Below are 17,009 nucleotides of genomic sequence, written 5' to 3' on the forward strand. Positions count from 1 at the left end.
CTTCCTTCCCCTGCTGTTGGAAAACCATGACCTCTGCCAGAAACCAGCAGGGTGCTTTCATATTTGGGGAAATGTTTGTTGTAAAATAACGTAATTTTCTATAACTCCAGGAGCTTTTAGTCAAAATATGTCTGTACTCCATTCTGCCCCTACCGAATCAATTATATTTTGGAGCAACACCACCATGGGATTCTGATAGCTGATTGAGAGAACCTTACTATGGATTTCCTCTAAGAACCAAAGCATCTCCTTTGCTCTTCCCCACACTTATGCTGGGTAGGTACTAGCACTCCTCATCCTCCCTTACAACTGAGTTTCACAGAGGTCAAGTGACTTGCTCAAGTTCACATGGTAAGTGATAGACAAAGATCTAATCTAGATTTGTTTAACTCCAGAATCTCTGCTTTCAGTCACTTGGTACTTCTAAAGGTGGAGAACAGGAGGGATGGTTTACACCTGCTGGGACGAGGCAAAGGTGAACATTCTTTCCCCTTTTAGGGTGTTGCTTGTGGAGAAAAGTCTGCTGGGGCTCCTTATCCCTGAGCAGCCCTAACTGGACAAACCTGGACCCGCTGTCCTTATGTAGTCTGTGGGTTCTCCTCGGTCCTGTCCTCCGGTCTGTCATGGCTCCTGCATCTCGGTTTAAATTGTGCTGTGTCGAAGAATACTGTGACTGCGAGCTGGGCATCCCTGTGCCCTTCCCATGGCATCTGCAGAATGGTGCTGGTGACTCCTGTGGTACCTGGAATGCTAAGTTTCTGGGTTTCCTCACATCACTGCCACCTGTGAGACTTAAGAGTGTGTCATTTGGCAGCCCTGAGTCTTCCTTCTCCCCAGTGTAATTGGAGATGCTCACACCTCTCCTCTCCTGGGAGTGAGTGTGAGAATTAACTACCAGAGTAGTCCAGAATGGCGAGGAAACAGCTCTAGGAGTGCTCTATGAGAGTGTGTGATGGGGTAACACACCCTCTGGCAAGGCTGGGAGGAACTTGGAAGTGAGGTGGCTGGCTCAAGTCCCACACCTTCATCCAGGTGGGGGATGGCTACAGATCTGTGCCTTGGGAGCCCTGGAGATTGACTTGGCTCTGCTTGGAGGCTGTGGGAGCTTGATCTCTGCTGGGCTCCATCCCAGCAGTTCTCTCCGTCCCAGACAGAGCAGCCTTGTTCTCTCCTCCTCAGTCACAGCCATTGTCTGGCACAGAATTCTGGGGGTGAGAGGTGTCCTGGGGCTTGGATGCCCTGCAAAGGCCCAGTCTGGCGTGACTCCTAAATTAATAATGTATTTAGCTGTGGGAAGGGATCCTTGAGAGAGAGAGGGTCTGAAGGAGGTGTCCTTCTGAATGTGTAAAGGCCCAGCCTGGCATGAAAAGGGTTACCAGGAACAGCAGCCATCTTGCTGCAGAGGGTGCTTTGTTCCCAGCTGAGGAGCTGAATGAAATTCTTTCTAGGGCTGGTGGAATTCTCATCCAAAAGCCTCCCCTGCTACTTTGAGGACCCTTCTCTGTGAGCGCATGCACACACACACACACCCCGGTACCCCTTGAACCTCAGCTCAGGAGTTCTGAGGTGGGGGGCAGGGAAGAAGGGGCACTTTGCTTAGGGAAGGAACCTGGGTTTGTTCACTGTGATTGGATAAATGTCATTTTACTTCTTTGGGATCTCAGACCTCTGAGACCTGAGGGTATAATTTATCTTTGAAAATGAGCCCTCCCCACCCTCACCTTAGCCCTTTTGGGTACTCAGCCTCTTTCCCTCTGTTTTCTCCACAGCAAGCCCCACCCAACACGGATTGGCGATTCTCTCAGGCCCAGAGACCCGGCACCAGCGGGTAGGTGACTGCCTCTCCAGCCCACCCTCTTCTCTGCGGCACTTTCCTCAGTGCTGACGTGGGAGGAGATGGGGGGAGAGAAGGGGAGGGCTCAGCTTTGGCTACAAACGGCTTCCTCCCTCAGTTCCAGATTTCAGGAAGGTTTTGGGGTATTGGGGGCTGGTGCACAAACCCCAGAAGGAAGAGGCTCCTAATGTGGCTGTTTTGGGAACACACATTCATCCCATTCCCTTAGCCCCACCACACAAACCTTTTCTTGTGTCTTGGGGGCTCTGTGGGAGCTAAGCATGGTTATAAGGTTGGTCTCTGGGTGGAAAGGAGGCTTTTTATACCTATCTGGCTCCGTCCCCCTGGCCCAGATTTGGCTGCCCTCTATCCTGACTGGGGTTCAGGCAGAGGAATCTGGGACAGAAGGAGGAGAGGAGAAACTGTCAGTAGTCAGAGGCTCCTCCAGAGCCTGCAAGAAGGAGCTGAGGCTGAGGGGAGGGAAGCCAGGTGGCTGCAGGTGGGGCTGAGGCGGGAGAGCAGCCTTGGAGGGACAGGTCGCCCAGGCCCCTGGCCCTGCCTTCTCCGCTTGCAGGCCTCTGGTCTCTCCACTCTCAATCATCCTCAGCTCAGAGCCCATCTTAGTCTGCCTCTCCCTCCTCCTCGTCTCTCTCTCTTTCTGTCTTTATTGCTGTGTCTCGGTCCCTACCGTTCGTGTCCACCTGCACTGATCTGTGCCTTTCGCTGCGCCTGCTATGGCTAGGTGCTCAATAAATGTAGAATCAATGAATAAATGTGACTCCTCCTTAGTCTCAGTCTCTGTTTCTCCTTTTCTCTCTGTCTCTGCCTTCTTCTCACTGTCCCTGACTTCTCTTCTGCCTCTTCTCCTTTGATCACTTCCTAGTGTTCTTCTGTCTCCAATCTGTATTTCTCACTATTTTTGCTTTCCTCTCTGTTCTCAGCCTGTGTTTCTTTGTTTCTGTATATCTAAGTCTCTTTTCTGTCTCTTTTTGCCTCATTCTCTGTTGCTCTTTCTTTATCTCTAGGTCTTTTATCCTGACTTTTACTCTGCGTCCCTCTCCCTGTCTGTCATTTCTTAAAACTTGTGGGCAAGCCAGCACACACATAGGCGCCTGTACTCGCCAGGCGCCCTCCCTCCCCTGCCCCTCACACACAGAGCCTTTGATCCCTGCTGTCCCCAGTACACCCTCCCTTCCAGGCTGCCCCAGCTGCCCAGATCAATCTGGTATGAATTCCTGCTAAGACAGGAACACCCTGGGGCAGGGGTGGAGTGGGGGAGGACTTCAGCAAAAGACCTGCAGTTGGTCTGAGGGGAGAGGGGTGGGCTCTGGGCCAGGCCTCCCTGTTAGAAGTCGGGAGCCTGGTGGAGTCCAATAGGCCCAGAAGATGGGGGTGGGGGGGGGGCAAGCTTGGGCTGCCTTCCCAGCTCCTTGCTAGCTGGACACTTGCTGCCCACGTTCCATCCAAATGCTACAGGTGCTGAGTCCTCTGCCACCAGAGCCCAGGACACCTTGGTGCAAGGTGGAGACTCAGGTCCCGGGCTTCTGAATCCTGCCTCTGGTATCGTGGTCTCAGACAGTTCCTGGCTGAGGCCCCTACAAGGCAGCAAACCTGACGATTTGGACTGCACTTGCCCTCCTCTTGACCCCCGCTGTCTCCTTTCTCCCTGCTGGTCTTGCCAGCCTTCCTGCAGGTTATCCATTAGGTCATTCGTTTATTCGTTCATGTATTTATTTATTCAACAAATATTTATTGAGCATCTACTATGAACCAGGCCCTTTGCTGAACACTAGTGTGTAACAGTGAACAAGCAGATACGATCCCTGTACTCATAGGCTTCCATGCCAGCAGGGAAGACAGAAAATTGACAACAAATTACACTAAAAACATTTCTAGTTAAAAATCACAGTAAGTTCTAAGACAGTTGTGTGAGTGTAATGAGGGAGGAGGAAGGAGAAGTGGCGTTTTGGCTGAGGTGATGAGAAATACAGGGCAGTTTGTGTTTCCTTGGCCCTCCACCACCCCAGGCCGCGTGCTAGCCCTGAAGCAGAGCTCACTGCTGCCTTGGCAGCCTCAGCAGTGGATTAGGATGTGCCCTCTGGGGCACTTACCCCACCCTCAAGTCCCTTTTCATTATATGAGAGACTTGGTAGCCTAACTACAGGTGGGAGCTCTTGAGATGGAGGAGAAGGCTCAGGAATTCTCCCTTCCTCGGGTAGCTTGAAGGGGACAGAATCAACAATTCTGATTGAGCTGCAACAGGGGCCCAGACAAAATCATTGTTAGGGGCCTGGTTCAACAACTGTGATTTCCCTCTGTCATTCATCCAGTAAATAGTAACAGGTGGTGTTTTAGGTATAGGAGATATAAGATAGACATAATCTCTGCCCTCAGGGAGTTTATAGTGTGTTGAGGGAGACAAATATTAATCAAATAATTACTCAAAAAAAAATGAGAGATTCCAGCTATCCTAAGTGCTATGAAGAGCATACAGTAGGTCTTGAGAGTATACAATAGGGATGTGACCTAGCCAGGGGGCAGGAGGACATCAGGAAGAAATGAGGTTGAGAATCAACCAGCTGAAAGAAAGGGGAAGAGCATTCCAGGTGGAGGAAAGAGCATTTGCCAAGGCCCTGTGGTGAGCCCTCTCATGATCAACAGAGTGGTGGGAGTTTTTCCCTGCTGCCATTCTGATGAGTCGAGGGGAGCGAGAGGATGAAGAAGGGCGGTTTCTCTCATTCAGGTGAACCCTGGTTCTGGCCCATCTCGGCCACTGGCACACCAGGTTCAGAGCAGGACTAGTGTTGAGTTCTTCAGTAAACCTGGTTCAGGTTCAAGCCAGTGCTGTGGCACCTTGCCTGGACAAAAGGGAGTTTTCTGAAGTCCTTGCCTGCCAGGGGCTCCTCTTTTCTTCCACCATCTATGCTCAGGTTGTCTCCTTGGCTTCTAGTCCCACCAGCTGTTGTCTCAAGCCTGAGCCCAGCAAGCCAGTTCTCCTTTTCTCAGGCTGTGCCCCAGGCCCCTCCCCGCCGCTGTTCCCAGCCTCTGCCCAGAGGAGACTCTCCACTTGGCTTCCCCTGGTCCCCACACTGTTCTGCTTTGATGGCACCACACTGCCCTTCCCCTTCTATTCTGCCTTCCGCAGGGGACACTATCTTTCCCTCTGTTTGGGCAGCCATTCAACAAACAAACCAATAGCAATTTACTTTTTTCTGCTCATAATCCTTGCTCATTATAGAAACATGAGAGAAATAGAGAAAACAGTTTTTAAAATCACTAATAATTTTACAATCCAGGGAAACCACCACTAACTTTTTTAATACAGAGAATTTCAAACCTAGGCAAGAGTAGAGACACTGGTGTAATGAGCCTCTCTGGCCTCACTGTCCATCTTCAACTAACCCTCTGACTTGTTTCGCGTCTCCCTCCTCCCACCGAATTATTTTAAATCACAGCCATCGTATTTCATCAGTCTTCACTATCTTTCACAGATGATTCATTTTTTAAACACATAAACACTAAAAATAATTGATTAACAGTAATAATAATATTAATTAATATCATCAAATATTTAGTCTGTATTCAGATTTCCCCAGTTATATATTGCTGTTAACCTGTTTGTGTGCTTATCCAAATTAAGGTCCACATTTTATAATTGGTTGAGAGTCTGATGTCTTAAGCTCTCTTAATATTTTTAAATGTGTTTCAAACTTTTTTCTTGGTACACTTAGCATGCGCAAGCGGCTGCTCTTGCTTTTTCTGCTCTTGCTTCTTTTGTTTCTGCCGCTGCTGCTTTTTAAAATCTGATCATCTAGACAAACTGATCACAAACTTGTTCACAGGATATCACCACATTTTAATCCCAGTCAAGTAGTATATTTCTCACTAGTTTTGTTTGTTTTTGTTAGTAATTGAGGTCATACTGTCCATCAATATTGTAGCCTGTTTTTTTTTTTCTATTTGCACCACATCATAAGAAAAGTTCTTCATAAGTCATTTAATTATTGCATAATAGCCTCTCTAATGGGTAAACATTTTAGCTGATACAGACAGGCTTTTACTACATTAAAAAGATACACATGCACTTAGATTGAACACAGTTAAGCCCAGGCTAAGGTCAGGGGTGACTTCCCCATATTTCTCCTTGTTTTGAGTAGGATGCAGGGAGCATTCAACCACAGACTGGCCTCTGGGGTTGTCCCTCACACACACACCCCCAGCACACCAGAATACAAACTCCTTAGGGCAAGATCATATCGTCTCTTAAATCCTAGGGCCTGTCACAGGCACTGACACTTGGAAAATGGTCAGTTAGATGTAGTCCGTCTCCTTCACTATTATTTTTCACTGTTCCCCAAATCCTGGAAGAGTTCCTATCCCTGCTGAAGCCCAGTATGTTGTTATGTATAAGATCGTAGGCTTTGGAGTCACATTAGGCCAGTTTTGTGTGATTTCACAACAGCTGCCTATTGCCAGCTGTGTGATTTTGGGAAAGTCTCTCAACCTCTCTGAGCCCCGGTTTCATCCGCTGGGAAATAAGGATAATAACACTTACCTGTGGGTGTTTGTTGGGCTGAAATAGACAATATGTATATAATTTAGTCAGCCCAGTACCCAGAAATAAGAAGCTGTCAGTAAACGGCTCAATAAGAACTCTCTTTCTACTCATCTCCTGCCCATGTGCTTGGCCTCCAGCCTTCAGTCATTTCCTAAGAACCTTCCTTCCAGCCCCGCCCAGTCCATCATTGTTCCAGGCCCACCTTTCCACTCACCTTCATTCCCTCAACACCATCACCCACCAGCACAGGGTGTCTGACCCTGTTGTCCGCTCCAAGCCCCCTGCTGCTCGTCCCATCTGCTCTCCCCACTGTATCCACATTAGGCCCTTTGTCTCAGCCTGAGCCCTCCTGCCTCAGCCCTGCCCCCTCAGGCGAGCCCAGAGAGAGCTCAGTCTGCCTGCAAGTGAGGACTCCTGGGTTGTCATGGAGACAGAGGTGGCTGAGGCTCCATCACTGGGCTCTTGCCCTCCCAGAGGTGCCCCCCATCCCTCAGTCTTCTCATGGGAGCAGCAGTGATCTTCTTTTTTTTAATGCCAAGAACTTAATGGTTCATTAGTCACTCAATAATATTACAAATATTTAAAAATTACTTAATATAAAGAGTTGGCAGCAAACTATTCTATTACAGAGTTAAATTACCAGTACAACAGACTGGAGATTTAGACATCTGGAAGATAACAGTAAAAGAAACTAAAATATTTTAATAAAAAATTCAAGTTGGAGGAGTTTACCTACCTTAACAGTGATCTTTAAATACTTAATTGACAACCCCCTTTTATATACCTCAGAGATTTCCCAGAGCTCTTAGGATAAGAACACAATCTCCAGTGTACACTTTGTAGCCCCACCACCACGTCCCGTAGCAGCCACACTGGCTTTGTTAGAGCTTTGAGCTCGCTGAGCTCTGCCCAGCCTCAGAGGCTGGGGCGTTTTGCTCCTTTTGCTTGGAAAGCTCTTCCAACACTACCCTTCTCCTAGTTGACTTTACTGTATCGCTCGAGTTTTTACTTTGAAATGGCTCAAACCTCTTAAAGTTGAAAGAATAGTATGATGAACATCCAGATACTCTTTTAAACTTAGATTCATCAGTCGTTAAAATTTTGTACATTTATTTTCTCTTTTCTCTCTCGCAACATGCACACACACACACCCTCTGAACCATTTGAGAGTTGCAAACCTAAAAACATTCGAAATACTTCAGTATCTCTCTCCTGATAACAATAACATTCTCATACATAACCACAAAAGAATGCTCACATTTGAAGACTTTAACATTAATGCAGTAATACACAGTCCACTAGCAGATTTTCATAAACGTTCCCCAAATGTCCTTTTAACCTGGTTTTTTTTTTAATGCCAGAATTCAATCAAGGAGCGTAAATTGCATTGGCTTGTTACCTCTCTTTCATCTCCTTTAATCTAAAACAGCCTCCTTGCCTTTTGAAGGTTTTGTGCGTGTGTGTGTGTGATGACATAGACATGTTTTAAAGACTCCAGGCCAGTTGTCTTTCCAAACATCCCAGAGTCTGTGTTCGGGGATCATTTTCTCACAGTGGGGTCAGGTCACGCAGTCTGGTAGGAATACTGTTGGGGGGACGCTGCTGTTTGTGCTGGGAGTCATATGTTGTCGGTTTGTCTCATGGTCAGTGATGCTCAGTTTGTTCACCGGGTTAAAGCGGTGCCCCCAGATCTCCGTGTTACAAAGGTGCTTTCACAGTGCTGGTGACTAGCCAGTGATCTGTGGGTGATATTTAAGTATTCACTGCTATCTTGCCTGAATCGGTCTTTACATCGGCAGTTACAGAGCGTTGATTTTCTATCCTCGACTTTTCTTTGACTGTCATTCTCCAGATCACCTGGATGGTTTCTTCAGATTTAAACTCCCTGTCTTTTCTTTGGGGAAGCCTGCACTGACTGGCTCCCTAACCCCGATGAGGTCAGTACTCTTACATCCCTGCTCTCTGCCTCCGTGGCACTTGTCACAATTACAATTCAGTGATAGTGTAATTATTTACTATCAGCCTGTCAGTGGATTCTGAACACCGGGTTATTTCAATCATGTTCACAGCTACAAACCCAGCACCCAGCCCCGTGTCTGGTACACAATAATTGCTCAATAAATACTGGTTGAATAAGTGAACCCAGAGTTCCAGCTCTTGCCACTCTGCAGAGGGAGAAATGACCTGCCTGCCTTCTCCTCCAGCCCTAACTCTACCTTTGCTGTGACAGCAAAGAGGGCGCCACTCGGCAGCTGGTCTGGGCCTTAGACGCATCCGCTGCCTGAGTTGCGAGTTCCAGATCAGGAAAAAACCACAAGCAAGGACAGACCTCGGAAAAAGCATAAAGCTGTTCTTGACTCTGCTCGGCCAGGCCACCGGGACAAACACACACACTTTTACACTCTGCCCTCCCCCACCCCAACTTGCCTGCCTTCAGGGCCTGCCCTCCAGCCCCTCCCCTGGTGCAAAATGCTTCTTACCTCATAGTGGCCTAACTTTCTCAGTAGGGCTCTCCTCATTAATTCAGGCAACAAGCATTCCCTGAGGAATTTCAGTGTTCCAGACAGTGCAGAGGTCAACTAATAGACTGTGTCAGGCTGCTTCCGCTTCCCCTCGAAAATGGAAATCATCTGAGCCTTGGAAATTCTCTTAAAAGCATAGGAGTAAAATTACTATGGGAAAAAATCCAGGTCGGGGTACCATTCCTTAGAGTTCAGGCTAACGTTTTTAACAATTATGAATCACCTTGTGTTTTTCTCAGTGTTTAGAGCATCTAAAGTTGTTAACTAGGTTCTTCAGTAGGAAACAGGCACAGCCCTGTTCCCAAAGCTCGAGGAACTGGGCCTGTGGTGGAGCGGATTGGGTGGGTGGGTAGGGGGGGGACAGTGGCAGTCCCAGTGGGCCTAGAGCTGCCACAGAGCAGGCAGTGGGCGGGAACACGGCAGAGGCACCTAACCCCGCCTGGGTGGGCTCAGGGCTCCCCTCTGACAAACTTATTTGCTTCATGTTGCCAAGGCAGAGGTAGGAAGCTTGCATTCTAGGGAGCAGTATCTGACCAAAAGGAGCTGGTAAGAGAGAGTGAGGAGTCAGGAATGGGACTCAGAAAGGGTTCACGATAGAATGCTGGGAGTGGGGTTCTTGGGAAATAGGAAGGGCTGGTTCTCAGGCGCCTGTGGATTTTATCCTGAGGCCTGAGTGAACCCCCAAAGCATATCAGGGTTGAGTTTTAGCAGCTTCTCCCCCAGCCTCTGCCTTTGGGTTCTGTCTAGGTTCTCAGGCCTTTCCCTAGCTCTGGCACGTTCTCTCCTGTTTCCCACCCTCCACTGTCCTCTGGAGAGGGTCTGCTCTCCCTTACTGTGAGCCACTGCTCCCTCGCGGGGGTCAGGGGGCAAGCTGCAGTGCGTCCTGCCCGCTCCCTCCAAGGGCCATGGTGTCTGAAACGACAGGTAGAAAGCTGGTTTGGGGGACTGGCAGGTGGGGTCTGGCTTCTGAAGTATTGTGTAAGCTCCCTCCTACCTTGCTGAAAGGGGCAGGTCTTGGGCGAGAGCTGGGGTTGGGCACTAGATCTGGGGGCCCTGAGTGGGGACAGAAAGGGGCGGGGTGGGGTGGCTTGGGAGAGCACGCTCACCAGCCCACTCTTCCCACAGATCCCAAAATGGTGATGAAACCGGCACCTGGCCCAACAATCAGTTCGACACAGAGATGCTACAAGCCATGATCTTGGCCTCCGCCAGTGGTAAGTTGTGCCAACACGTGTGGAGTGGGAGACCTGGGGTCCTGGGATGCATCCCACAGCACCGTGCCCCGAGACTGGCTTCCAGCCTATACGTCAGCTGGTCTAAACAGCCCTTAATTCCAGGATAAAGACAGGTTAGAGAGTAGCTGAGGGAGGGAGTGAACAAGGAAAGATCCTTGGAGGAGAAGTAGGGAGCAGTGTTTACAAGTGTTGCCCCGGAAGGGACACCTATAGGTTGGGTCCTAGCTCTGCCACTTGCCATCTTTGTGCCTTTGATCAATTAATCTCTCTAAACTTCAGTTTCCTCAATCAAGAAAGTGGGAACAGAGACCTCAAAGGGTTGCTGTGAGGATTCAGTGAAACGATATGGCAAAGCACGGAGTACTGGGGCCTGCAGCCTGCTCCGTACCCGCCCTGAAGCCAGGGAAGTGGGTGTGGATACTCCCAGTAGGAAACACACGCCGGACCTGTGGGACCCCTTCTCTTTTTTCTTTGTTGCCCCCACTTCCAGAGCAGGATTTTGGTTTTCCCACAAGGTAACAAAGACCTTCAACGATAGAGATTCAGGTGATGCTACTCCTCAGGGATGACAGCCAAGAGTCCTGGGCATGGAGGGTGAATGACATCATTAGTACCGAAGAGCGCAGGCTCTGGAGGCAGGCCGGCCTGGATTCCAGTCCTGGCACCACCGCTTGGCTGCGAGTCCTCCAGCAAGTGACTCGTGCCCTCTGGGCTGCGGTCTCACTAACTGTAACATCGGTACAGGAACAACAGCTCTCACTGTAGTGTCACAGGGGCCTCGGGACAGGATTGGCAGAGAGGAAGGGCACAGGGGTGAAAGTACGCGCAAGTCCGCAGTGGTGAAAATTGATAGATGGTGGTCTCTTTTGACCCATGGTGGGATAGAAGGTAGAATTAGAATAATGCCTGTTAATAAGCACTAGCTTCTGGAGCGACTAACCCTGGGCTTACATGGAGGCTGGCGGAGGACTCAGGCACTGGCCTCACTCAGTGAGCTGAGAGCCCCACTGTCCAGTGTCTCTGGAGGCCTGGTTAGTGGAGAATCAGGTAAAGCCACAGCAGTCATCGCTGCCGTCGTGCCTGCATGCTGCCCCAGCTCACGCTCAGCAAGCTTGGTGGGCCTCATGTCGGTGGATCTTCTCACAACTCTGCAAGGCAGGTCTGAGTCCTTCCATTTGACAGATGAGGGGACTGAGAAGCTGCTTGCTCGAAGACCCCCATCTTGAGCTGCAGACTGGAGATTCTAACCCAGTTTGCTCCTAAGTTCATGCCCTGTCTGCTCCAGTAACCACCTCTGCCTTTCCATCCAGCCTCAGTTTCCCTTTTAGGCGAACAGGTTTCTCTCAATGCTGCATTATTCTCCCAGATTGGGGTTCCAGATAAAATACAGGATGGCCAGTTAAATTTTAACAACAAATAGTATTTTAGCATAAGTAGGTCCCAAATGTTAGAACTGGGACATAACTGTACTAAAAAAAAAAAAAAAAAAAAAAAAAATTTACATGAAATTCACATTTAACTGATCATCCTTTATTTTCATTTGTTTAATCTGACAAGGCTTCCCTGGATGTCTGTGAGGCCGTGGGGGCCAGGCCCATGGCTGATGAAGAGGAAGGGAGCAGCGGCAGGGGCACCAGCCTTCTGGGAAGACAGGGCTGGCCTAGGTTCAGGGGGTGGGGAGGGGCAGTGGGGCGGGGGCTGCTGTAATTCTAGAGAGGCCAGACCCTGAGTATGAGAGAGGCAGGTGGTGGGGTCTGAGAAGACGCCAAGTTGGACTCTTGAGGGAAGTAAACAGACAGTAAGGTATATTTAGCCGTTGTGGCTTTAAACCCTAAAGCCAGGAAGCAGCCTTTTTAGCCTAAATCCAGATTTTAAAAACAGAAACGGAGTCAGTATTTATAGCCCCAGACCCTCCCAGGAGGTCCCTGGGGTCACCGCAGGCTGCCTGCCCTGTCAGGGTTCCACCCTCCAGCCCACACAGGGCCTGACCCAGGAGTAAACCCTGGCCCTGGGGGATGGACCCTGGGGGTGGAGGTGGCAGGGTCAGGCCCTACTCTCACTTCACACCCGATTCCTGGCCCTGGAGCCAGAGAGGTTCCTGGAGTCCAGCCCGGCCAGGCCTGTGGGGCCGCTGAGGGCAAGTGAGTGGGGAGAATAAGTACCTTGGGAGGCTTTTTACATAAACATTTGAGGAGAAGGTGTGCTCTCCAGGAGGCTGTGGTCTGTGGCTCCCGCCCTGATGCCCTGATGAGTGAGCAGGCCTTCCGGGCTGTTCGGAGCTTCTGCCTTCAGCCCCTGCGTGGGGACGACGGCAGGGCAGAGGGGGAACGCTGGGGCTGGGAGCCGTTTCCCTGAGGTGAGGTTGGAGTGGGAGAGGGGAGTGGAGGTGGGCAGTGCCTTAACCTCCTCCAGGCCAGAGGACCCCCAGCTTCTTGCTGCTCTTCAGAGTCTGTTTCTCCTTGTGCTCAGGGAAGATCCCAGTTCCTGCCCAAACTAAGTCTTGCAGGGTAGAAGGGGGCGCCCTTCTGCAGACTTGATTCTGCAGAAGATGAAAGCCTGCAGTCCAACTTAGGTTGGGGTCAGACAGGACCTCGGTCAAGGTCATATGGCTGGCTCTTAGTGGCAGAGCTGACCGGACAGAACTCCAGGCCGGCCTGTTTCTGTGTTACACCCTGGGTTTCCCAATCTTCTTCTCTCCTGGCTAGCCCCACCTCAGTGCATCCCATAACGCAGGCCGACATCAGGTCTGTGCTTCTAGGGAGGGGGTGGCAGGGGCAGGCTTTGTCATTTTTGTCTGCTCGGGTGCTTCTTAGAGATCCTGGGTGTGTTGTAGGATGTGGGTGGGCCTAGCTTCCAGTTATCCAATCCCACCCTTCCTATCTTTCTATTTCTGCCTCCCTTCCCCCTTTTGGTGCCCATCTCTTCCCCCCTCTCTCTCTCACTGGCGCCTCTGACGTCTCCCCTCTTTGCCCCTAAATCACTTGGGAACCCTGGCTCTTGAAGCCAGATCTGGGCCCCTCCCCCCAGCACTTATATTCCCAGGCAGCGGGGAGGGGCGGGGTGGTGGAGGACCGGCTCCCTCCTGGAGTTAATTAGAGAAAATGTAGAAATGTCAGTGGAATGAAAGGGCTAGGGGAAGGAGAGAAGAAAGTGGGCTCTGCTCCCTCCCACCCAGCCCATTTCCCCGCCCCCTGAAGGCCCCAGACGTAGGGATTTGGGACTTGAAATGGAGGTTGTGGAAACCTGAGCCTGGAATGAGGAGGCGGAAAGACTGGGGCTCCTCTCTCCTTTGCTTTCCCTTGCGTCCCTCCCCCTCTGATGCTGTTCTATGAAAATATTTCCTGTCTCTCTATTTCTCAATCCCTGGTTGATGTCCCAGGATTACTCAGCCTCTCTGGCTTTAGTCACTCTCCCTGTGCACTTCCAGGGTCTAGGGTGGGGGTAGAGGAAGGCCAGGTCGGGGAGCCCTTCTGCTGGACAGGTCTGGGTTGGGCATGTCTGGTGCTTTAACTCTCTAGCTGCCAGAGGACTCCAACAGGAGCCCCCCTGAACTCAGCGGAGTCATCAAAACCCTGTGTTGTTCTTTTTTTTTTTTTTAACCCCCTGGAGGTAGGGGGCATGGAGGGGAGAAGCCGTGACACCCGGTATGGTGACGGTGACCGTGATGAGGCTGATGGTGATTTTGGCAACAGCAAACCTTTAGTGAGCTCTCTCCAAGTGCCCAGGCACTGCGTGAAGCACTTTCTCCTGGAATCCTCACAAAACCTCAGTGAAGTAGGGTCTTCTGTATTTCTCTCCCTTCAACATGCCACACATCACCTGGAGCCACGTGTCACCTGGATACGGTGTTCAAATGCAGATTCTGAAAGGCTGTGATTCTGTCAAGCTCCCAGGGAACTTGCAGTCCTCGGGACCCCAGTTTCTCCTTGTGCAGAGCAGGAAGCCAGGCTCTGTGATGTCACCTACTCTGCCATTGTGAGCCTGGGGCCACATTGGACCTAAGACAGTTGGTCAGTCATCATCTTCTCAGCCTCTCCCCTTCTTCACCCTCAGAGTAGTGATGAGGTTCAGGCCTCTGCTGGTGGTGACCATACCCTACAGCTACACCTAGGATGTACTTAGGCCTCACCCCCACCCCTTCCCACCCCCCCGTCCTGGCTGGTGTGGCCTTGGGCAAGTCTTTTACCTCCTCTGACCCTGACTTCTCTCACCTCTATAGCAGGGTACTAGCACACACCTCCCTGGAGTGTTGCGTGCAGGTTAGACCATCATGCACACGCAGCATCTAGCAAGGTTCCTGGCACAGAGTAGGCATCTGTTCTGAAATGAATCCCTGGAGGAGCCCCCACCCCTCACTCAAAACAGAATGACTCAGTGCCCACTCTGTGCTTGGCACTGGGTGAAACAGGCTAGGAACCTGCAGGAACCGTGGAGGTCTAGCATGGAGACCAGAGAGGCTGCCCGGAGAAAGGCTGGGGCAGGGGCTCAAGAGCCAAGTCTCAGCCTGGAGAGAGATGATGGCTAGCGTGTTTGATGCCCTCACCAGGCAGCGGGCACTGTTCCAGGTGCTTGATGTATGTAATCTCAGTTACAAGGTGCTTGTAATCCTGGTTAGCCTTCACCAAACCAGAGGAGGTAGGTACCGTTATTCTCATTTTGCAATTCAGAAATCTGAGGAGAGACAGGGAGGTTAAGGCAGGCTTGGCTAGTAGGTAAAAGAGCTGGGAAAACAAACCTAGGTGGCCACTCTGGAGCCTCTTAGTTCTACCCTTGTGGGTCAGGATGGCATGTCCACTGCTCTCCCTGCTGGTGCTAGAAGAGAGGGACTTGGGGACCCTGAGGTTTAGCCCCTGACCTTCCCTTGTCTCTGCAGAAGCCGCTGATGGGAGCTCCACCCTGGGAGGGGGCGCCGGCACCATGGGCTTGAGTGCCCGCTACGGGCCCCAGTTCACCCTGCAGCATGTGCCCGACTACCGGCAGAATGTCTACATCCCTGGCAGCAACGCCACTCTGACCAACGCAGCTGGCAAGCGTGACGGCAAGGCCCCGGCAGGGGGCAATGGCAACAAGAAGAAGTCGGGCAAGAAGGAAAAGAAGTAACATGGAGGCCAGGCCCGAAGCCACAGGGCAGCCTCCCTCCCCAACCAGTCCAGCCTCTCCCTACCTGTGCCCAAGCCTCGGATTTCAGGGCTCACCCCCAGGAAACTGGTAGGGGCCCAGGCCATGCTCCCCTTGGGAAATGGAAACAAGTGCCCGGTCAACACCCCCCTCCCTGCCCCCAGGGGATTGAATATGCAAAGGGAGTTCTGCTGGGAACCCCCATCCAATCACTTGCTGTGCCCATGGGGGTAGTGGGGTTTGTGTAGACACCATTTATCACACCCCCTTCAGTTACAGCTGAACTCCTCCATCTTACAAATTCAATCAGGCCCATCCCCGACCTCCCTCCTGCCTACACCACCCTTCTCTTTCTTAAGGTGGTTGGGGTGTTGAGGTACCCGGTGACCTAAAAAGGCTCATAGTTCTGAAGAGTTGGAAGGGCATCATGACTTCTTGACCTCTCCTTCAATTCTCAAACTTCCCCCAAAAGCATGGTTTGGTGCCAGTCCCTTCGCCTCCTTCCAGAACCTGAGACCAAGCTCAAGTTTTTGGGAGACATGGTCACCATTCCCATGGTACTGATGCTTGCTGGATTTAGGGAGGGCATTCTGCTACCATGCCTCTTCCCAACACCCTGGGGACCAGCCTTCTGTTCTGTTTGTCATCATTTGATGTTCCCACTGCATGCTGTGACTTCCCCCTCCCCAAACAAGAGACCCCACTGCATGTTCTGAGACAGTGTGGGGTGCTGAGATAAAGAAGGGTGTGGGTGTGGATGGGGGGTGGACAAAGCTTGGTCCTGTCAGTTAACAGGGTCTTGCAGGAGGCTCTGTATGCCCCAGGATATGGACCAGATCCCCAGGTTCCAGCCAGAAGCCATGCCCCAGGCTGGACCCTCATCTCTCATGTACAGGGCAGCCTGGCAGCCAGCGGTGGGCTGAGCTTCCAGAACCGGTGGGTTTGAACTGGCCTTGTGGTCCAAGGCAGCTCTGAACAGGATTGGGACAGGTCCCCTGGAGAGGTCAGAGGGGCCTCTGTGGGTGCTGGGTACTCCAGAGGTGCTTCTGTGGAAGGATCCGTGTGGCCCCAGTAGGGACGGAGGGGCCCGCTCGGCTATTTTTGGTCCCTGGGTTGGGAAGGACGGGAGCTAGAGCAGGGACCAAGTGGACAGAAAGTGTCAGCCTGAGATCAGGGCTTCTCCACAGGGCGCCCCCTGCCCCAGCGGCCCCAGCCCTTCACCTTGCCAGGTGCCATTCCTTCTCTGTGAAGGCCACTGCCCAGGCCCCCAGTCCGCCCCCCTCGTGGCTAGAGCCTGGTTAAAGTCCCCCAGTGCCTCCTTGTGCATAGATCTTCCTCTGCTCACCCCTCTGCCCCCAGGGTCCCGCTCAACCAGCGGGGCTTCTCGAGAACCCCACTCCGGCCCTTACTTAGTATAGGAACCCCCTCCCTCTTTCGGCTGGTGTAGAATAACCAATAGTGTATAGTGCGGCGTATTTTTCCGTGATGGCGAGCGGGCGGCGGGCTCCGCGCAGCCGTCTGTCCCCGAACCCGCCCGCGGCGGCCCGTGCTGTGTTTTGTGCTGTGTCCACGCGCTGCGGCGACCCCCTTCCCGCGTACTGACTCCTCTAAGCGCTTCTCTTTGCATAGTCACGTAGCTCCCGACCCCACCCCCTTCCTGTGTCTCACGCGTTTTATACTCTAATATTTATATGGCTTTTTTTCTTTGAAAAATTAAAAGGTTTCTTCTGAAAGGTGGGCTG

At 51.5% G+C, this 17,009-nt stretch overlaps 1 protein-coding gene across 10 annotated transcripts in view; it reads left to right on the top strand.

The window, feature by feature from the left end:
- LOC129633985 (protocadherin gamma-C3) overlaps positions 1-17,000 on the top strand; it is a 149,621-nt gene extending 132,621 nt beyond the window's left edge. For 9 of the 10 annotated variants that reach the window (XM_055555943.1, XM_055555963.1, XM_055555979.1 and 6 more), the window contains 3 exons: positions 1,770-1,828; positions 10,040-10,128; positions 15,023-17,000. In XM_055555943.1, the coding sequence (XP_055411918.1) occupies positions 1,770-1,828; positions 10,040-10,128; positions 15,023-15,249 (375 nt within the window). In that variant the 3' untranslated portion in view covers positions 15,250-17,000. The remainder of the gene's footprint in view (positions 1-1,769; positions 1,829-10,039; positions 10,129-15,022) is intronic. The other variant, XM_055555984.1, reaches the window with a different exon arrangement.
- Positions 17,001-17,009: the final 9 nt, after the last annotated feature.

Source organism: Bubalus kerabau, chromosome 1 (assembly GCF_029407905.1).
Source record: "Bubalus kerabau isolate K-KA32 ecotype Philippines breed swamp buffalo chromosome 1, PCC_UOA_SB_1v2, whole genome shotgun sequence".
Lineage (NCBI taxonomy): Eukaryota > Metazoa > Chordata > Mammalia > Artiodactyla > Bovidae > Bubalus > Bubalus kerabau.